This window comes from Lycorma delicatula, chromosome 11 (assembly GCF_047948215.1).
Source record: "Lycorma delicatula isolate Av1 chromosome 11, ASM4794821v1, whole genome shotgun sequence".
Taxonomy (NCBI): Eukaryota; Metazoa; Arthropoda; class Insecta; order Hemiptera; family Fulgoridae; genus Lycorma; species Lycorma delicatula.
In genome coordinates, this window is record NC_134465.1 from 1,353,660 (window position 1) to 1,371,373 (window position 17,714).

The window sequence follows — 17,714 nt, forward strand, 5'->3', positions numbered from 1 at the left end:
CCCTTATAACCACAAAACCTGAACAACATAACTCAATGCAGACCCGGCAATGCTTTGCTATCGCTAGATTTGAAATAGATTAAATGAACACAACTGAAAGTTTTATAAAACATTAACAAAATGAACATTACAGAACTTCATAAAATTTAACCTTTCCCTTTTCTTTTCCTTTTTACCATATTCCGTTTTTCCCTTAACTACCCCAATTTCTCATTTCCTTTTCCCCTTCCTCTTTTCCACTTTCCCTTTTCGTTGTTCTACGTTCCCCTCTCCATTTCCCATTTTCCCCTTCTTCCCTTTTACCTTTTTTGATTTTTCCCTTTCTTCCTTTTTACCCGCATGTAAATCGGTTCAATAGTTTTTTAGTTAGTCTATAGCTTACATATAATCGGAAACATTGAAATGGAATAGTAAAATATTCAGTACGGCATGTGTTGCTTTACATGCAACAGATAGCGCTGTTTTTAAAAAAAAGCATGTTTTTACCTGTCAGGTGTAACATCTTAGGTAGATAAATAGTACGTAAATAAAAACACGCGCATATTCGAATGCAATGTTGTGTCAAAATTTCAAAGCAATCGGTGAAGAACTTTCGGAAATTTAAGATTTTGAACAAATGAACATTTACATTTTTATTTATATAGATTTATTTTTTTGTTTTTGTTTGATGTAATTTTATAGAGACTGATGATGCTAGATCCCATGAAAGTTGGCATTTGGTATTAGTTTTCTAGGTTCTGTTACTGGGTTTGGTGGTTATTTTTTGGTTGTTATTTGGTACAGTGGCCAGTATGTTGAATTATTTGAAGTTTTATAAAAAACTTTATTCATATTTTCTCAAGAAATTGACAAAAAACCACTTCTTAATTGGTTAGATTTAATTATTTTGCTTGCCACAAAAATACTAAGACATAAATAAATAGTTTTCATCAAATAAACCAATATCTGAGCCAGATCAAATCCTAGGCCAGTACAATCCTGATCAACTGACAACCAAACTAACTGAAAAAATATCAAATCATTAGAAATTTAGTTAACATTATTTTTTTAAATTTAAACTTTATTATTAAACAATGAACAAAATAAGAAAAAACTACATAAAACTATGATATGATTTTTTATTTATAGTTTTAATCCTGAACAAGTTCTTTAAATTTTATAAGAATTCATTTTACTTTTTGAAGATCTGAATGCAGGCCAGATGTTACAACATAATTGTACCACTTTTAATACCAATACCATTACTTACGTTTTCATGTTCTGATCTATGAATATGATTCCAAGACTAAAGCAATTTGTTATTTTAATTGGAAAAAAAAAATTAATGGAGAATTGAAACCAAGAGAGTTTTTAGAAGTTTTTTTAGGTGGATGAATTAAAAATAAAAATATTCCTTTACCTCACGAAAAGTTTTAATAAAACAGAAGACAAACAGAAAACAATGAATTTCCTTATTTATAAAAAACTTTTCCTTGTTTACTTACGAAACTGTTACTTAAAACTGGTTACTTACGAAATCCTTTTACAACATTAATGGGCAATGCAATGAAAATAAAAAACTAATAAATATAAACTAAAATGACAAATTCTTAGTCATTAATGTCCAGTATTACTACATCATATGTATTAACAGAGTTCTCTTTCCATATTTAATGAGTCACTTAAATTCATTTTCTAAAATTCTCACTTATTTGGAACAGACAAGCACACTTTATTACAATTAAATAAGGTTCTATTGTGTTATTAATAAATAGACAGATAGCTTACTGAATAAACAAAAAATCTAATTTTTTCACATTTTTAATCAAATATATTTTATTTTATTAATAAGCATGACAATAAAAAGCATTATAAGATTTAAAGGTTAACAGTCAAGTATTTATTTCATTACTTGTTTAGAAAGTATTAGAAATACTTTCACTGTATTAATATAAAAACCAGTTCCTGCAGATCACAACAGTGAAAAAATTATATGGGGTGTACTTCTAACTTCAGTGGGTAATTTACAAATTGTGTTTTACGGATAATTTCCATCCAGTTGATGCTCTATATATGTATATTATAAAATATATATATATATATATATATATATATATATATATATATATATATACATATATAAAGGAACTACTTCTACTTTCTAAAATTGTTCCAGAATATTAGTCAATTTTCCCTTTACAAGTTTCTTTCCAAGAATAAAAAAAAAATTAAATCTAATTCTATTGAAACCCCTTTAATAAATTTCCAAAATGCATATGTGTATACTAATGTAAAAATGGCAAAATAGACTTAAGAAACCTCGCTTTTAATTGAAAATATTATTTTTATAAAAATGTATAATATCCATGAAACTTTTTGGGAATATGAACCCAACTGAACAAGAAAAAAATGATATTCCTAACAAGTATTTCAATGCTATTAAAAATTTATAAAATTATGCTCATACCTATCTTTATCGGATTCCGCTTGACCTGGTGTAACTTTTTCTTCAAGATCTGCTAACTGTTGTTGGATGCCCTGTATCCGTTTTCTAGCTTCATCATACTCCAACCTCATGTTGGCCATCTCTGCTAATCGTGTTCCCATTGGTACCAACTGTTCAAAAAAAATTTAGTGACTTACAATGCAATATTATGGCAAAATTCTACATCCTATTCAAGCATGTATGAATAGTTAAGAAGATGAATGTAAATTACTGACACGTGTGGATTCACGATAGTGCTTTTTCATACAAGCTCACAGACTCATCTGCATCGCCTACCCACTTTATTCTATTTATTAATTCCACTACAACTTCATCAATCTGAATGAAGAATTAGGATAATACTACTTAAAGAATTAAAATATTTTAATGATTAATCTTTCGAAAACTTTAACTTCCATATAATTTCTAAGTAATAATTAGTGGGACAAATAGTCTGATAGAACAAATATTTTGTTTTAAATTGTACCGGATGAAGAATGTACAAACAATGGACAGATAATCCTAGAAAAAGATGTACAAATAAAGCTTACCATACATTTTTTTTGTAACACTCTAGGAGACTTATAAAGTCTGTCATATAGTTACTGATAAGTTTCAACAGAGATAATCAATGAAAAAACTTGTACATCAATATTTGACATTAACAGACACATACACAACTATATCATTGCGCGTAAACTCTATTTGCCTCCAAAATGACAATCCATATAAGAACATATGATTTAAACAAAAGTTAAGAATTGACAAATAATATAAATATAAATAACTAATTAAAATACCTCGCCAGAGAGATCAGTCTGTGAAGCAGTGCTAAGTTTATCACTTGGCGTAACAGCTGGTAATGATAATGTGGATACGTCAGGTGAACTTTCACATAACTGTAATCGCGTTAAATCATCTTTTAATTTTGCTAAAGATCTCATCAATTCTACCTTTTCTTGTTCACCAGAACTTAACGATCGCTGAATCTCACGAAGTTCCGCCATAATCGCTTGAGCTTCTGTGATGTTATAACAACCACCTTGTGTACTGCTTAATTTTTGTTCCACCCTGTATGTTAAATAAAATTAAATACATTAATTTTTAAAAATTACAAAAAAACATATAATAAAGAAGAATCACCATTAACCATAAATTTAAAAAAAATTATTTACAACTATTATTAAACCTCTGTGACAACAATATATATATATATATAAACAGTATATATATATATGCCTTCAGTGATCTGTACATTTCCTGTACATCCTACAATGTCTAAGAAACATGGGCATGACTATGAAACATGAAAATTTTTTACTTATCACTGAAGAAGAAAAACAAGCAGAGAAAAAATTTCCAAGCAAAGAAACTGAATCCTATTAGGTAAATACAATGCTGGTTATGGTTAAAAATAACTAACAGGAACATTTAAATTATATAAAATAAAAAAATGTTCAGCAGATTTGGATGTTGTGCTGATCTTTGGTACAAGATTCCATAAATTTTGAAGAACTGGAAGCGCTGAGGTTCTAGATAAACAATACTTTTGAAGTAAATTTTACTGGTTTTGTAACATTCGGCATTCATAAATTATGGACATATTCTTGAAATGTTTCAATAATAGACGATGGTAATAATTTTCTACGGTAGTCATTGGAAAATTATGATTGCAACATTAAAGTCAAGGTTCCACCTTAAAATAACCGATCGATTAGATATTTTATTTTTAATAAATATCAGCTAGCAGAAACTATCGGACAATTATATATATATATCTGATCAATTAATTCAGAAAACATTACCAAAGTTGTAGCAACACATATCAACTCTACCTATTAAAAACACAATTTTGGCGAATAGTTTTCCTTACAAACTTTTTTTTCAAGAAATTACTTCCTCATGTATTAACTGATCTACATAGATCATTTATATCAATTAATACAATAAACTAATTAATTCCCTAACACAATATCTGAAACATCTTAATAAGCAGCAGCATCCTAGTAACATCAATTAATTGGCAGAGAGTTTAATAAACTGATTACTATAGACTTTTCTTCTTTTTCAACTATTTGGCTAATTTGATAAACTTCCCCATTAACTTAGTTCTTAATGTGTGATGCTAATAATTCGTTTTTTCCACAGCACTCTCCCCGTTTCACGATATCCTGCTAATTTATCCTTCTTACAAAGCCATCAATCACTATAATTTTACTACCTACATAATTCTTACACCATCCTTGTCTATAGATAAATGAAGTTAAAGAAATCTAGGTTAGTTTCCTCATCTTAATTAATGTATACTGATCCGGCAATCTAGAAATGTAACAAACTGTAGGTATACTAAATATATTAATAAGATTGTAGCTATCTATGAGCCTCAAATTAAGCAAAATGCACCAGATATCCTGGATAAACTTCCTATACCGTTTTAAATGGGACTAAAACAAAATTAAAATCTTTAAGAGAAAAAAAAAATATTAAGCAAACCCGTTCAAACAATAACCTAAGTTAAATAATACTAAGTACACTATTCGTTTAATAAGTAGTAGTAAATGGAGGTTTTTATTAAAGATCATAATAGCTGATAAAACTTACTGTTACAAACATTATTCCGCAAAAACCAACTATTTCATCATCCCATTACTTCAATATTATTTTTAAAAAGTGTCAGCATAACGCATCCAACCCACTTTGTCGTGTGGCACTGTTTGAGAGGATTTTTCTATTTTTTTTTTCATTAAAATATTGCCAAAATAATTTATAAATAGAAAATCTAGAGTAACCAATAACAAATAAATTATTAATAGATAGATAAATTAATAATTACAAACAGTCAGTACTTAGGAAACACATAAAAATAAAATAAACTTACAAACTTTGTAATCTAATAAACAATAACGTAAATCTAAATGAAAACTGTAAATAAAACATACGATGTTAATGTTTCGACTCCTCTTTGAGTACAACTCATTTCTGCTCTAATTTGTTCAAGTTCTCTCTTTAATCTTGAAACTCTATTCCTCGCGTGCGCAACATCAGACTTTAATAAATCAGGGTCATACTTTGTGCTAACACTGCTTGAACTCGAACATACTGCAAAAAAATTGTTATCAAAATAATTTAGTTACATAGTTAGAAATTCAAATTAATAATAACTGCAATTCAAAATATAAGGAAACAGAATAATTAAATAAATGTGTGATATATGGTGCAAATAAATGACAAGAGTTTCTGGGAAGAGACTCCGTGAAAAACTTATGAATTTCTCTCTGTGTTAAGACTTCACGTATGATGTTTGCCTTCAGTTCATTCTCACAATTCCTTATGTATATAATTCTTTCTTTACTCACTTATTATGTGAAAATTATATTTTTAATTATTTCTACATTTAACTGGTCTCACATATTTTTTACTTTGTTTAACCGGTTTTACCCAGAAGGTATACTCAAGAATCAGTTTTCACCAGTCTTCACAACTTAAGTCTCAAGACACATTTGAAATTACTACTAAATAGTAAAGATTTTAAATAAAAGAACAGTAAAGAATTAGAAAGAATGTTCTTTCTAAGATATACTTTAAGCTCACAGTAGATACCATTCACTTCAGAAAGAATATTATACCTTTATTAGTCCACTAATTTATCTTGGGTCATTCTCCCACACGCTGAAGTATAGACTATTCCATTAAACAAATCTTTTTACTTTTTTTTATGCGACAGTTACAAAATATTTCCATTCTTTTGCGCAGTGTTCTTCATTACAATACATTTCACCTTATTTTTCTACAAAAAGCGCATTTGTCTAATTCATTTCATTAACCGAGCAAAGTAAGGTACTGTTTTTAACTTCATTCTTTTGAAATTTCTTCAGTTTACTTTTATAATGCCAATTACGGCTAAACACACTTCCTGATTTTTGTGACATTTTGCAATAAGGTTCCTTCAATTATGTGGAATGATGTACATGTAACAATTTTTCAAATTTTTGAAAATTTCAAAAGGTGAAATTATGTTCCCATATTGACTAAAGCACAAAATTTTAGCCCTCAAACTCATTAAGTTGCAGCCTGATGGATGCTCTTTGTACCAGTCAATCTGCTCTTTGTATCAGTCAATATCTCCAGAAGCAATGCTTATAATATTGCTAACAAAGTAAGATTACTTTTGCCATCGATTAAACCTTCCACAATCACCAGCTCAATTTCAATACTACATTTTAATTTGGAAGTATTGTTTCTTAAACAATATTTCTTAAAATATTGTTTAAGAAAAGTGTTAAATATATGGGAATAAACAAAAACAAAGAAAATTTATTAAATATAAAAAAGAAAATTACATAGTAATTTGTACAAAATATATCCATATTTATTCATGGTATGTCTTTACATGAATAAAGCCCCATTATAATCAATATTAATTCTTAAACAACTGATATGCACAATGAATGCATTTTTAATAAACATTGGCTTAGATATTTTGTATTATTATTTTTTGACTGTTTTATAAAATTTTTTATTTGATTTTTGTATTTATTGTTAACTTGGCTTAAATACTGTAAATGCAACTAAATATATAACTTAATATCACTGTAGAGATCAATTTGTCAAATTCTACACAAAAGAGTGCAGTCTGCTGTTCACAAAACTTATCAGCCATCTTGAAACCGATTTGATGAACTTGAAACATGTAATTTTTCAGCAACATTAATTTTTATCACAACAAATATGCAAATAACAAGGGCAAAAAATAATGGATTAATTATAAACACTAACAAGTTGAATCCTTAGAATGTCCAGGATAATTATTAAATACAGAAATATGTAAAAAAATAAAATACTTACAACTAGTTCTAGATGTATTAAGTGTACTAAGGGCATTGTTTAAATGATTATATTCATCTTGGGCAAGATATAACCTTTGCTGTTTGACATCATAAATTTCTTTTTTAGCCTGAAACAGAAAAAATAAACATTAGAGGAATCTGCCATACACAGACATAAAATTTCTACTTTTACTAAATGCTTAATAGTATATTACAACATTAATATTTTATCACCCACTGAGAGATGCTAATAAGGCTGGACTGCTGTTAAGCCCATACAAAATGGTTGCTGTCAATATGATATGATAAGCGACAACTAGACGACCGACAGACTTGAGATTTTATGCATAGGTTTTCTAACCAAACTTTTGAACAGTTTTAATAAAAGCTTTAAAAACCTTCTAGAGAAAATCATCAGTAAAAAAATTGATCCAAGAGGTATGGAGCTACAAAATCAATCTCGTTTTTATGTTAATATTATTTTTTAACCATTTTTTATAAAAAAAAAAGAATAGTACACGAGGCCAGACTTTCCATATGATAATTGATATAAAGATAAAAAACACTTAAGATTGACAATAAAATTTCAGCGGAGATTGAAGGACATCTTATGACATATAAGACAGACAGATCTTATTCAAAATTTTACTAAAGAATTCAGTAAAAAAATAACCCTAGTAAAGACTGCCATGGAGGCAATTTTTAAACAGTTTTCCGAACCAATATCCAACTTCATTCTCATATTACCAAACCCATCTGAAAAATGAAGTACGGATATCCATATACTGTATAACTGCTCCTTCAGCAAGTCAATGTATAGATAGTTAGCCTGTGTAGAATATGACTTGGTGAAACACTGACATGTTTTTCGATGTTCAAAACTCGACCTTGACAAATCAGTCAGCAGAATTATCTTTTTACACAACTTTTGTTACGTTTACCATTTCCAGAACAGCTATATCTTTAAAAAAATTAAAAATACAATTTTCCAAAGAAAATTGTGTCTCGTTTAAGTAGCCTGCAAACATTCGGTTACTTCACGTAACATACATAAGTAATTTTAGATTTCTGCTGAATTCTTCCATCCATTTGATAAAAAAAAACCTATTCTCTACCATTATCAATCTTCTTAATTAAATCTATATCAGAAGTATATACTATATCAGAAATCTATACCAACTCAATTTTCCATCTTACACTTTTTTTACAGCCCTAAGCATCTTCTGGCTTTTAATCAAACATAAATTCAAATAAACATATTTTTTTTAATGAAAAACAAAATTAACTATTATAATATTAATCTTTCACAATGATAATAGAAAATACTGTTCTCCATTTTCCTTATTATATCCGACATTTTTTTCCAATTGGCGTATTACATAAATCTGGATTTTTACTTACAGCAAAACAGGATATTTGTCATTCTTGGGAACAGCTGTGCCTTTTTTGGGATAATTTATTTTTTATTTTCCTAATATGTACTCTGCAATCTGCTCAACTAGTGAACAATAAGCAACATCCCCCCCACCATGATCACAATGTATGACATGCAAATGAGGTGTATAGTTTTGTACAGATTCAGGCTGACTGTTCCTGAGATGTGGTTAACTGAACTCCAACCTCCAGACTACACCGGTATCCAATATCAAGTATTCAGATCCGTATAAAAGCAACTAACTTTTACTAAGATTTGAACCTCAGAACCTTTAATTTACAAAAACAGTTGTTAAACAACTGATTTGTGAGGACGAGTTTACTACCAGACCGGTCTAGTGGGCCGGGATCATTTAACAATAAGAATTTCAAAGAACAAATAGAATGTTGATTATCTGAACGCAAATGATACACTCTTTAACCACATATATGTTCCCCTGTCTAATTATTGTAATACTGTTTTTGATAAATGACATTAGAGCAATTTAACATACTTCTACTTTATATATACATGATATATGTGCCAATCTCCATATTGGTGTCCCTGTTTGTCGTCTGAAATTTTGGTTTTGAAAAGAATCTATTTTATTTAAACAAACAATCTTCTAAATGCACTACAAAATAAAGTAACTATAATACATAAGATGCTAAAAGAAAAATTCAGAAGATTTTCTACTCATAACAAAAAAAAAGAAAATCAATTTCAGAATTCATAACAGTTTAATAATAATTAATTTCAAATCTAAACGAAACTGGACGAATCAAATTTTAAATTGAACATTAAGACACAAAACTCAAAGAAAATTAAACAACTGTGATCTTTTTCATAAAAATGCAATTTACATCATGATAATTTACAATCATAATACCATATACTTCTTACGAGGGTCATCCAGCAACAACAAACATGATTTATGAAATTTAATAGAATGTTTTATTTCAGAAATAATAAAACTTACAATTAATAAAAAAAAAAATAAAAGTAAAAATAAAAAAGTAGCCAGTTATGAAAATACACTATCATAGTCATTTTGATGTACTTTTAACAACTATTGCCCTCTGTTTCATGTCGCAAACTTGTCTCCCCCAAAAAATAATCAGAGTTTAAAACTAAATAAATTTAATGTAAATATCTTATGGCAATATATTAAAAAGATCATTTTAACTTATCACTTCAGAACATACTTAATTAAAACTTTAATATAAATAATGTATTTAAATGCTATAAACAATTAATACATCAATAAGCTAAATATTAAAGTAAATTTATAATATAGGTTAGTTTGTGTTAATTAAAAGAAAAAGTTTTAAAGATTTTTAAAGAAAAATTTGTCATCCCCCCCCGTATTATAAAAGATATTTTAAAAAGATTTGAATTTGAATTTGGAAATTAAAATCAAATCAAACTAATAGAAATGTTTATAAATTTGACAAAACCATACAAAACAAACCACACAACTTGAAGAGTTAAAATAAAAAATTATTTACAAAATGTATATTACATAATGACATTACAGATTAAAACGACAAACAAATTTACTACACAATATTTTCCTGATACTTGTGAGAAACTCTTTTGTATGTTGTAATATATTATTAATGAAGGGAGGGGGGAGGAGGTGAAAATAATTATTTATGCTACGTATTATAAAATGAAATGAATAAAAACTAGCGTTAAAAAAATAATCGAAATCATATTATTTCTGTATAAACTGTATGCGTTAGAAACATGTTACTACATCAGACATTAAAAAAAAAATCTCGTTTACGTTAAGGTTACGTAAAAAACTAATTTTATCAAACAATTCTGAGAAGATTGTAGAAAAAAGAATCCACCTAAATTTTAAGAATTACATAAAATAGAACTTTATAATATACTTTATCAAAAAATAATAGGAATAATAAATAAATAATAACAATAATTATCAAATTTACACTAAGGCTTTTCAAACCCTTCTCAAAAAATAAATAATACGATACATATACACTGTTACATTATAATCTGTGTTATATCTATCGATAATATTAACTTATAAACCCAAAGAACACTAAAGTCTGGACTCAAACAGCCCAACTACGAGAGGAAAAAACTTTTATATATACATATATTAGATGATAATAATACAAAACACATACATGATCGTAATAGTATACTGTTGTATAGAAAGAGTTTGAACAATCGTAAACATTATTAGTAATATTATTATTATTTAAACAATGCGGCGGATAATAATCGTAATCATAGCAATTGATACCACCGCCGACACCCAGAGTACTATATTGTTGTTGAAAATCCATAATAATTGGAGAAATCATAAAAGATGACTGCGATGATGAAGGATAAAACGAAGAATATGGAATCACTGCCGCATCGATAACAACCATAATACGTACTCGCTAAGAGCGTCCACGAAATACTGAAGGAGGAAACTGACCTTGCAGGGTGCACGTATGACCTTGAGGTAAAGGAATTCGTCCTCCCCACCCTAACAAACCCACTAGGACCTTTTGTAATAAACTACTACAACCTAACTCAGCTAAACTTTAATATATATATATATATATATATTTCAAAAAACAAAAAGGAAGACTAGTGAATATAACAAAAAAAAAACCATCAGACTTCATCCAAAGATGATTGCAAAAAAAACCAAATATAAAGACGGAATTGTTAAAAAGAATGATGATAATGGTCATAATGATTATTATTATTATTATTATTATTATGAAGAAAAAGATAAGGAAGAGAGAAGAAACATACGAACCAAAGGGTGGGTGAGGTAAAGAGCCTTGTGACCCTTAGCCAGGTTGTACACGCATATAAATATATATATATATATATATATATATATATATATATATATATATATATATATATATATATATATATAAGAATTCAGGAATGTTCATAACAATCTGAACCACAAAACAAAACGTCCGTTCCATTCCATTTGAACGAACATATTCCCCGTCCCCGAGGGGCAGAACCGATCCCATTATACAGACAGTACATAGTACAAGAAAGCAAGAAAAAAGAGAGAGATAGACTACGAGTGGGGAAAAGGAAAGAGAAAGAAATAACACAAGGCGCGTAGAAGGCACGCACCCAAACAACTACCTCCCCTCTTACTGCTACTTATTCCCTTATCTACCTAAGGTAGAAAGAAACAGCGTTTACAATATACACCAAAACGAAAAGTTAACTCGCTCGCACGTTCATTCTCTTTCACTCGCTCCCTCTCGCTCTGTCTCTCTCGCATAAGGACGATCGAACGGACCGGACGAGGACGCGTGTGCCGTTCGTTGTTCGGTCCATTCCTTCGGTCGGTTATATACTATACCCCGTGTCGTGCTTTACGCCCCCGTACGTAGGTTACATATTATAATACATTCCAGCACCATCCGTATCCGTACCGTAGAGTGAGTTTGTTTGACCTCTCTCTAGGTCTTTCTATCTGAACATTCCAGAGATAACAAATTCTTTCTCCACCGACAACACCTCCTCCCATCTCCTCTTCTTCTTTTTATTTTTATTAGTATTATTATCATCTAAATCTAACGTTCCGATAAATCATTAATAATATGAAAAAACATCCACGATATAATTTTCACGCGTAAAAATAAAATATAAACGCGCACGTGTATGTACGACAAGAAATTTTGGTATTTCGGCACGTGAAATAAGATTAATCGAAAAGCTAGCAGAAAAGGTAAATAAAGGAGAAAATTATTAATCGTCTAAGAGTTTAATTTAAAATATAGTACTTATTTATCGCGGTTCACGTTACCGTATTTATGTTTTACAAAAATATAATTTGTTTTTATTTTGTAAAATTACTTCTTTACGATAAACAAAAGACTATACTTCAAAATCGTATTAAAACGAGAAAACAGAAATTATTTTGTCGTGGAATCCTGCATCTCATTATATAAGTCTTTTTGGCAACCGAAAGGAAATCTTGCAAAAAAACCTTTCTCTTATTTTTAAAACCCTTGACGAATTCGGTTGTTAGTACACAACCACGCAGTCCGGTCGCAGAGTACTCGACGGGACCGATCCGAAAAAACAGTCCCGTGCAAGATTGGAGGATTTCGGGGCTCGAATGTACAACCAACCGCAAAACAATCTGCAAAAATCAGGTAGTTTCTAATAACACGAACTGGTGTCAGCCCGCACTAACGCTGATGTAATGTCAAGATGTTCGTTCGATAACCGACTGAGACCGGACCAAGTAGGATTACGGGTACGCTTACGACAAGCTAGGAGCGGGCTTGTACCCGCGGGTCGGTCTAGTGGTGAACGCGTCTTCGTTAATCGGCTGATTTCGAAGTCGAGGTTTTTAACGTTCATACCCTATTAAAGCCGGTTACTTATATATGGATTTGAATACTAGATCACAGGTACCGGTGTTATTTGGCGGTCGGGTTTCAATTAACTACACTTCTCAGGAGGGGTCGACCTAAGACTGTACAAAACTACACTTCATTCACGTTCGTACATATCATCCTCTGAACTAATACATGGCAGCGATTCCCGGGAGCTAAATAGGAAAAAAAAGGAGCGGGGTGCCGGTTTTTTTGCCGCCCGGCTCGGTACCACGCCCGCTGCGAGCGGCCCCGACCGGACGGGTCCCTCGGATAGCGATAAGTCTTCCACGTTGAGTCGGCTAGAATCATCGGGTACTAGGATCGTCCCGAACTGTTAACGTCTCGTATAATAAATCCTGTCGATCTCGATATCAAGCCGCGCTTGATACGAGAAAGGTCGTCGATTCAGGCATCTGTCGGGCGGGCGAAGTAAATGTCCTTATAACGAGGACCGGGAAAGAGGATGGATGCCAGCAACAAATCCGTGTTCCGCGAGCACGAAGTATCGAAATCAGGAGGATGACCTATGGCTTGAACGCAAACTGACAACAGCTGATCTCGCCTAAGTTGAAACTGAAACCGCCGGTACCAAGCTAACCAAACAACTTATAATTAGTCCTTCTGAGACCTTTACACGGTTCATTAAATTAATAATTTTAATAATACTTTTCTGCATTGAAACAATTTTGTTTATATTCGCGTGCGCGTGAGCGTGTATAACAATCGTAAGAATAAAAAACTATTATTAATAAAAAAAATTCAAGCTAATTTCAAAATAAAATAATGCAACTATTTTAATCGTGTGTGTATATATATATATATATATACGCGCGCTCACTTACACGAGCACACAGCGCCAATTTAATAGGAGATAATAAAGACACTGCCATAATAATCTTAGTAAGTTTAATTATTAACTTTACTTAGATGTTATATACCGATAATGAAGATCAAGGTTGGGTCAAACGGCGAGACTGTCGCGGTTAGAGGTATGCACTTGTGCATTAGGCACGGTGATGCGTTACGTTAACGTCATCGGCCCACAAAAAAAAAGTAGACGCACATTGCATCGGCTACATTAAATAAGATATAACCTATTAAAAAAAAAAAGTAATACTATTTACGGACAGATAATCGTGGAACGATTAAATAATTTCATTAATTGGTCTGCATATAAACACGCGCGTGCGCGCGCGCACACACGCACACAAAATCCCATCTTGTTATATTGGAATTATATGGATGTTAACATCGAAACGTATTGTAGAAATCGATTTATTATGTACAAATATGAATACCGACAATTTATATATATATATTACTTGTATTTCTTAAATATAAGGTATTCCTATGTACGAGTACCCCTCTTTTTTAATTTCATCTATTTAACCGTTACATGCGACCAGGCATAAAATTTCACGTCAAACAATTTTTGTTTAATCTATCCTGATTTTTTTATAATAAAAATAATTAATAGTATTTTATCAAAACTTAAAAATTAAATGAAATAGGGAAGGGAACATATATTACAAAGAAAATAAATCAAAATCAAGCGGTTACGATTCAAGATAATAAAAAAAACTTTGTACATATATATATATATACATAAACAATACAATCTTATTGATATACATTATATATAAGAAATATGAATGTATAACAACGTTAAGAATGTTAATTTTAAAAACATAAAATGACAAGCGACAAAACACACAACACAGTTAACGCGACAGTAATAAAAAGGAATTTAAAATTCCTGGCAAAAAAATCGACGCGAAAAGAAAAAAAAATTTAACGGGTGAATGAACTAGGTATGTTAGTTAGGGTGCATTTTTATTTCCTTTTGGTTGCCAACATCAATCTCCTTTCCTTCTTTCACTCACTCGCTCTCTCTCTCACACACCACACACTCGTTCTCTCTTTCTCTAACAAAAGCCCCTCCCCGTACCGACCACATAACCTAACACCACCTACATAAGAGTACGGTGAGCGACAACCTTCCTTTCTTTAAATATATTATAATACACCAACAGTGCATATGCATGTATATAGTACACATCATCATAACACGCTCGGATATAAACCGACCACGTGCTTGTCACTGAAAATACCGATCGTCTGGTAAGTATCAACAATTGAAAAAATAATTCCGCCGCTGCACCGATTATGTATCGCTAACGGATAATACGATATTTTCTTTAAATTTGAAGAAAAAAAGCCGGCACGGTTATCATCATAAATCATAAATACCTTTCGCATCTTAAAATTATTTAAAATACAGTATAAAGTATAATAAAATTATTAATTAGACGCTAAAATTTACAATAAAATTCCTATTTATTAAGCGATATAGATTTATAAATAAATAGAAAGTACCGTCTTGTTTTTTAAGCCGTATATTTAAAGCAAATATTACGACAAATCGAACAGAATTTCTACTTCAGCTTTTTACTTGACTAAAAACAAGTTTACATTTTTTTTTTGTATCCAATATACAATTTACACTTTTCGTTTTTATATACCGGTATATCACGTTGAAACGAATCGGGAATATTTTATTTTATATACAATTTCAAACGCGTTTTAACTAAACGGTAAATAAGTTGTAGTAAATGCTGTTATTAAAATGTTAACAATTTATTTGAAATTGCGATCCGTTTGTCAGACAACTAAATTAAAAGGAAAAACAACAAAAGGGTAACCTACAGTATATAAAGCAGCGAAACAAGAATGTAGCCCATCCTTTTCAAATTATCATTTAAAAATAAATAAATAGATAATATATAAAGTTTGTTACTTACAGAAAACATTCTGTAAGTAGAAAAGACTAAGTAGGTCGGTGAAACAAGCTTGTTACCTATAACCAAATTACCGTTTATATACGTAAAACTGAAAAGTTACACTAAACAAGGCTTCCTCCGCGGATTTCCTTAGGTCCTTCCAGAAAAACGCTGCTATAGCAATTCCCTTTTTTTATCCATCACCTACCAAAGTCATAACCCTCCGATGGAACTTTACCTACCGTTTTGACTTTATTTATATTTATATGCATTTACTGTCTAAAGTGAACGTTGCAGTCCGTTCAACTATGAACGATATAAACAACCCTCCTCCCGGCCCGGTGTGATGAGGATTATATGTATATGTAAATAAATGAATTGCTGTCCTGAATAGTCAGGCCGACCGTTCCTGATGTGCATTTAAATAAACCCCGATCACCAAATTACACCGGTAACCGCTGTCTACTATTCAAATCCTAGTAAAAGTAACAGACTTTTACTAGGATTTGAATCTCAGAACTTTTAACTTCGAATATCAGCCGTTAAACAAGTGATTTTCGGCGACGAATTTACCACTAGACCAGCCCGGAAGAGGACTATTTATATATATTTTCATTAAAATGTTATCGAAAATGTTTTTATATTTAGGATGTAGGCTCTAGAAAATTACAATTCTGTGTAATTAAAATCAAAATAAAATCATTATGTATAATTACTTCCTTGTAAAGTATTTGTGATCGCGAAAAATTACGGTTTTCAGATTTCAACGGAAATATCCGTTTTCATCATCCCTGAATCCATTTTGACTAGTTTTGGCGTGACGTATGTACGAATGTACGTATGTATCTCGCAAACTCAAAAACGATCGACCCGTAAAATGTCGAAATTTTGTATTTAGAACTGTTGTAACATCTAGTTGACCACCTCTCCGTTTGATTGCGATCGAATGAAACAAAATTATCCAAAAAAGCCTACATTCCAAAAAAAAAAAATTCCATAGTGGACTTTTTTGCAGTAATAAGCCATCATTGAGAGCTTTTCAACAACAACATCATAAGCGGCACTTATTTTTATTGGTTCCAGAGCGATGGCCAAATGAAATTTTAATTAATGAAATATTTGGATCTTATAAGGGGAGGGCACATCGGTTCGAATCAGACTTCATCATCTTTTCTTTTTTTATAACTGTTTTTTTTAATTTAAATATATTAATTTATTAATCTCCGATTGTAAAAACATTTTTACGATAAATAATAATTCAATAATAACAATAAAAAAATATATCACAAGTTATTAAAGATATAAAATTTTATGTATTTTTAAAAATGTGTATAAGTAATTTAATAGGCGTACAAGGAAGGCATGCGGTGTCCACATCTGATTTTTTTTATCTAAGGTAAACATGCGCGGACAAAATAAAAACAATTTTGATTTTTTTTTAATTTTTTTAAAATTATATATAAAAAATTAAAACTGAACTTTATTTAATTCAACCAAATACTTCTGTTGTTTAGGAAAAAAGTTTTACTTAAACAATAGAACTAAGAAATATAAGTACGATATTAAATTTTGACAAATATTTTTTTCTCAATGAAACTAAACGCGTAATCTAAAATAAACATTATCTCGTTTACAAATATAACTTGCAACTATAAATAGATTTTTAATAACCAATACATCCTCCTAAAATGTAATACTATAAAAATAACAATAAAAAAAAAAATCACGTGACTACTGCATGATATTATGTAAAGTACAGACGTCTCGCGCGCGCACATCGCTTGCTACAACATTTAAAAAACTGAACCATAAATCTAACGTTAGGCCGATTAATTTTAATAT

At 30.2% G+C, this 17,714-nt stretch overlaps 1 protein-coding gene across 1 annotated transcript in view; it reads right to left on the bottom strand.

Moving 5' to 3' along the window:
* The window catches only part of kibra (WW and C2 domain containing protein kibra), a 160,250-nt gene that overhangs the window by 23,409 nt on the left and 119,127 nt on the right, over nucleotides 1–17,714 (bottom strand). The window contains exons 4-7 of the mRNA XM_075378346.1: nucleotides 7,310–7,418; nucleotides 5,404–5,563; nucleotides 3,265–3,535; nucleotides 2,447–2,595 (exon numbers count right to left, since the gene is read on the bottom strand). Of these exons, the coding sequence (XP_075234461.1) occupies nucleotides 2,447–2,595; nucleotides 3,265–3,535; nucleotides 5,404–5,563; nucleotides 7,310–7,418 (689 nt within the window). The remainder of the gene's footprint in view (nucleotides 1–2,446; nucleotides 2,596–3,264; nucleotides 3,536–5,403; nucleotides 5,564–7,309; nucleotides 7,419–17,714) is intronic.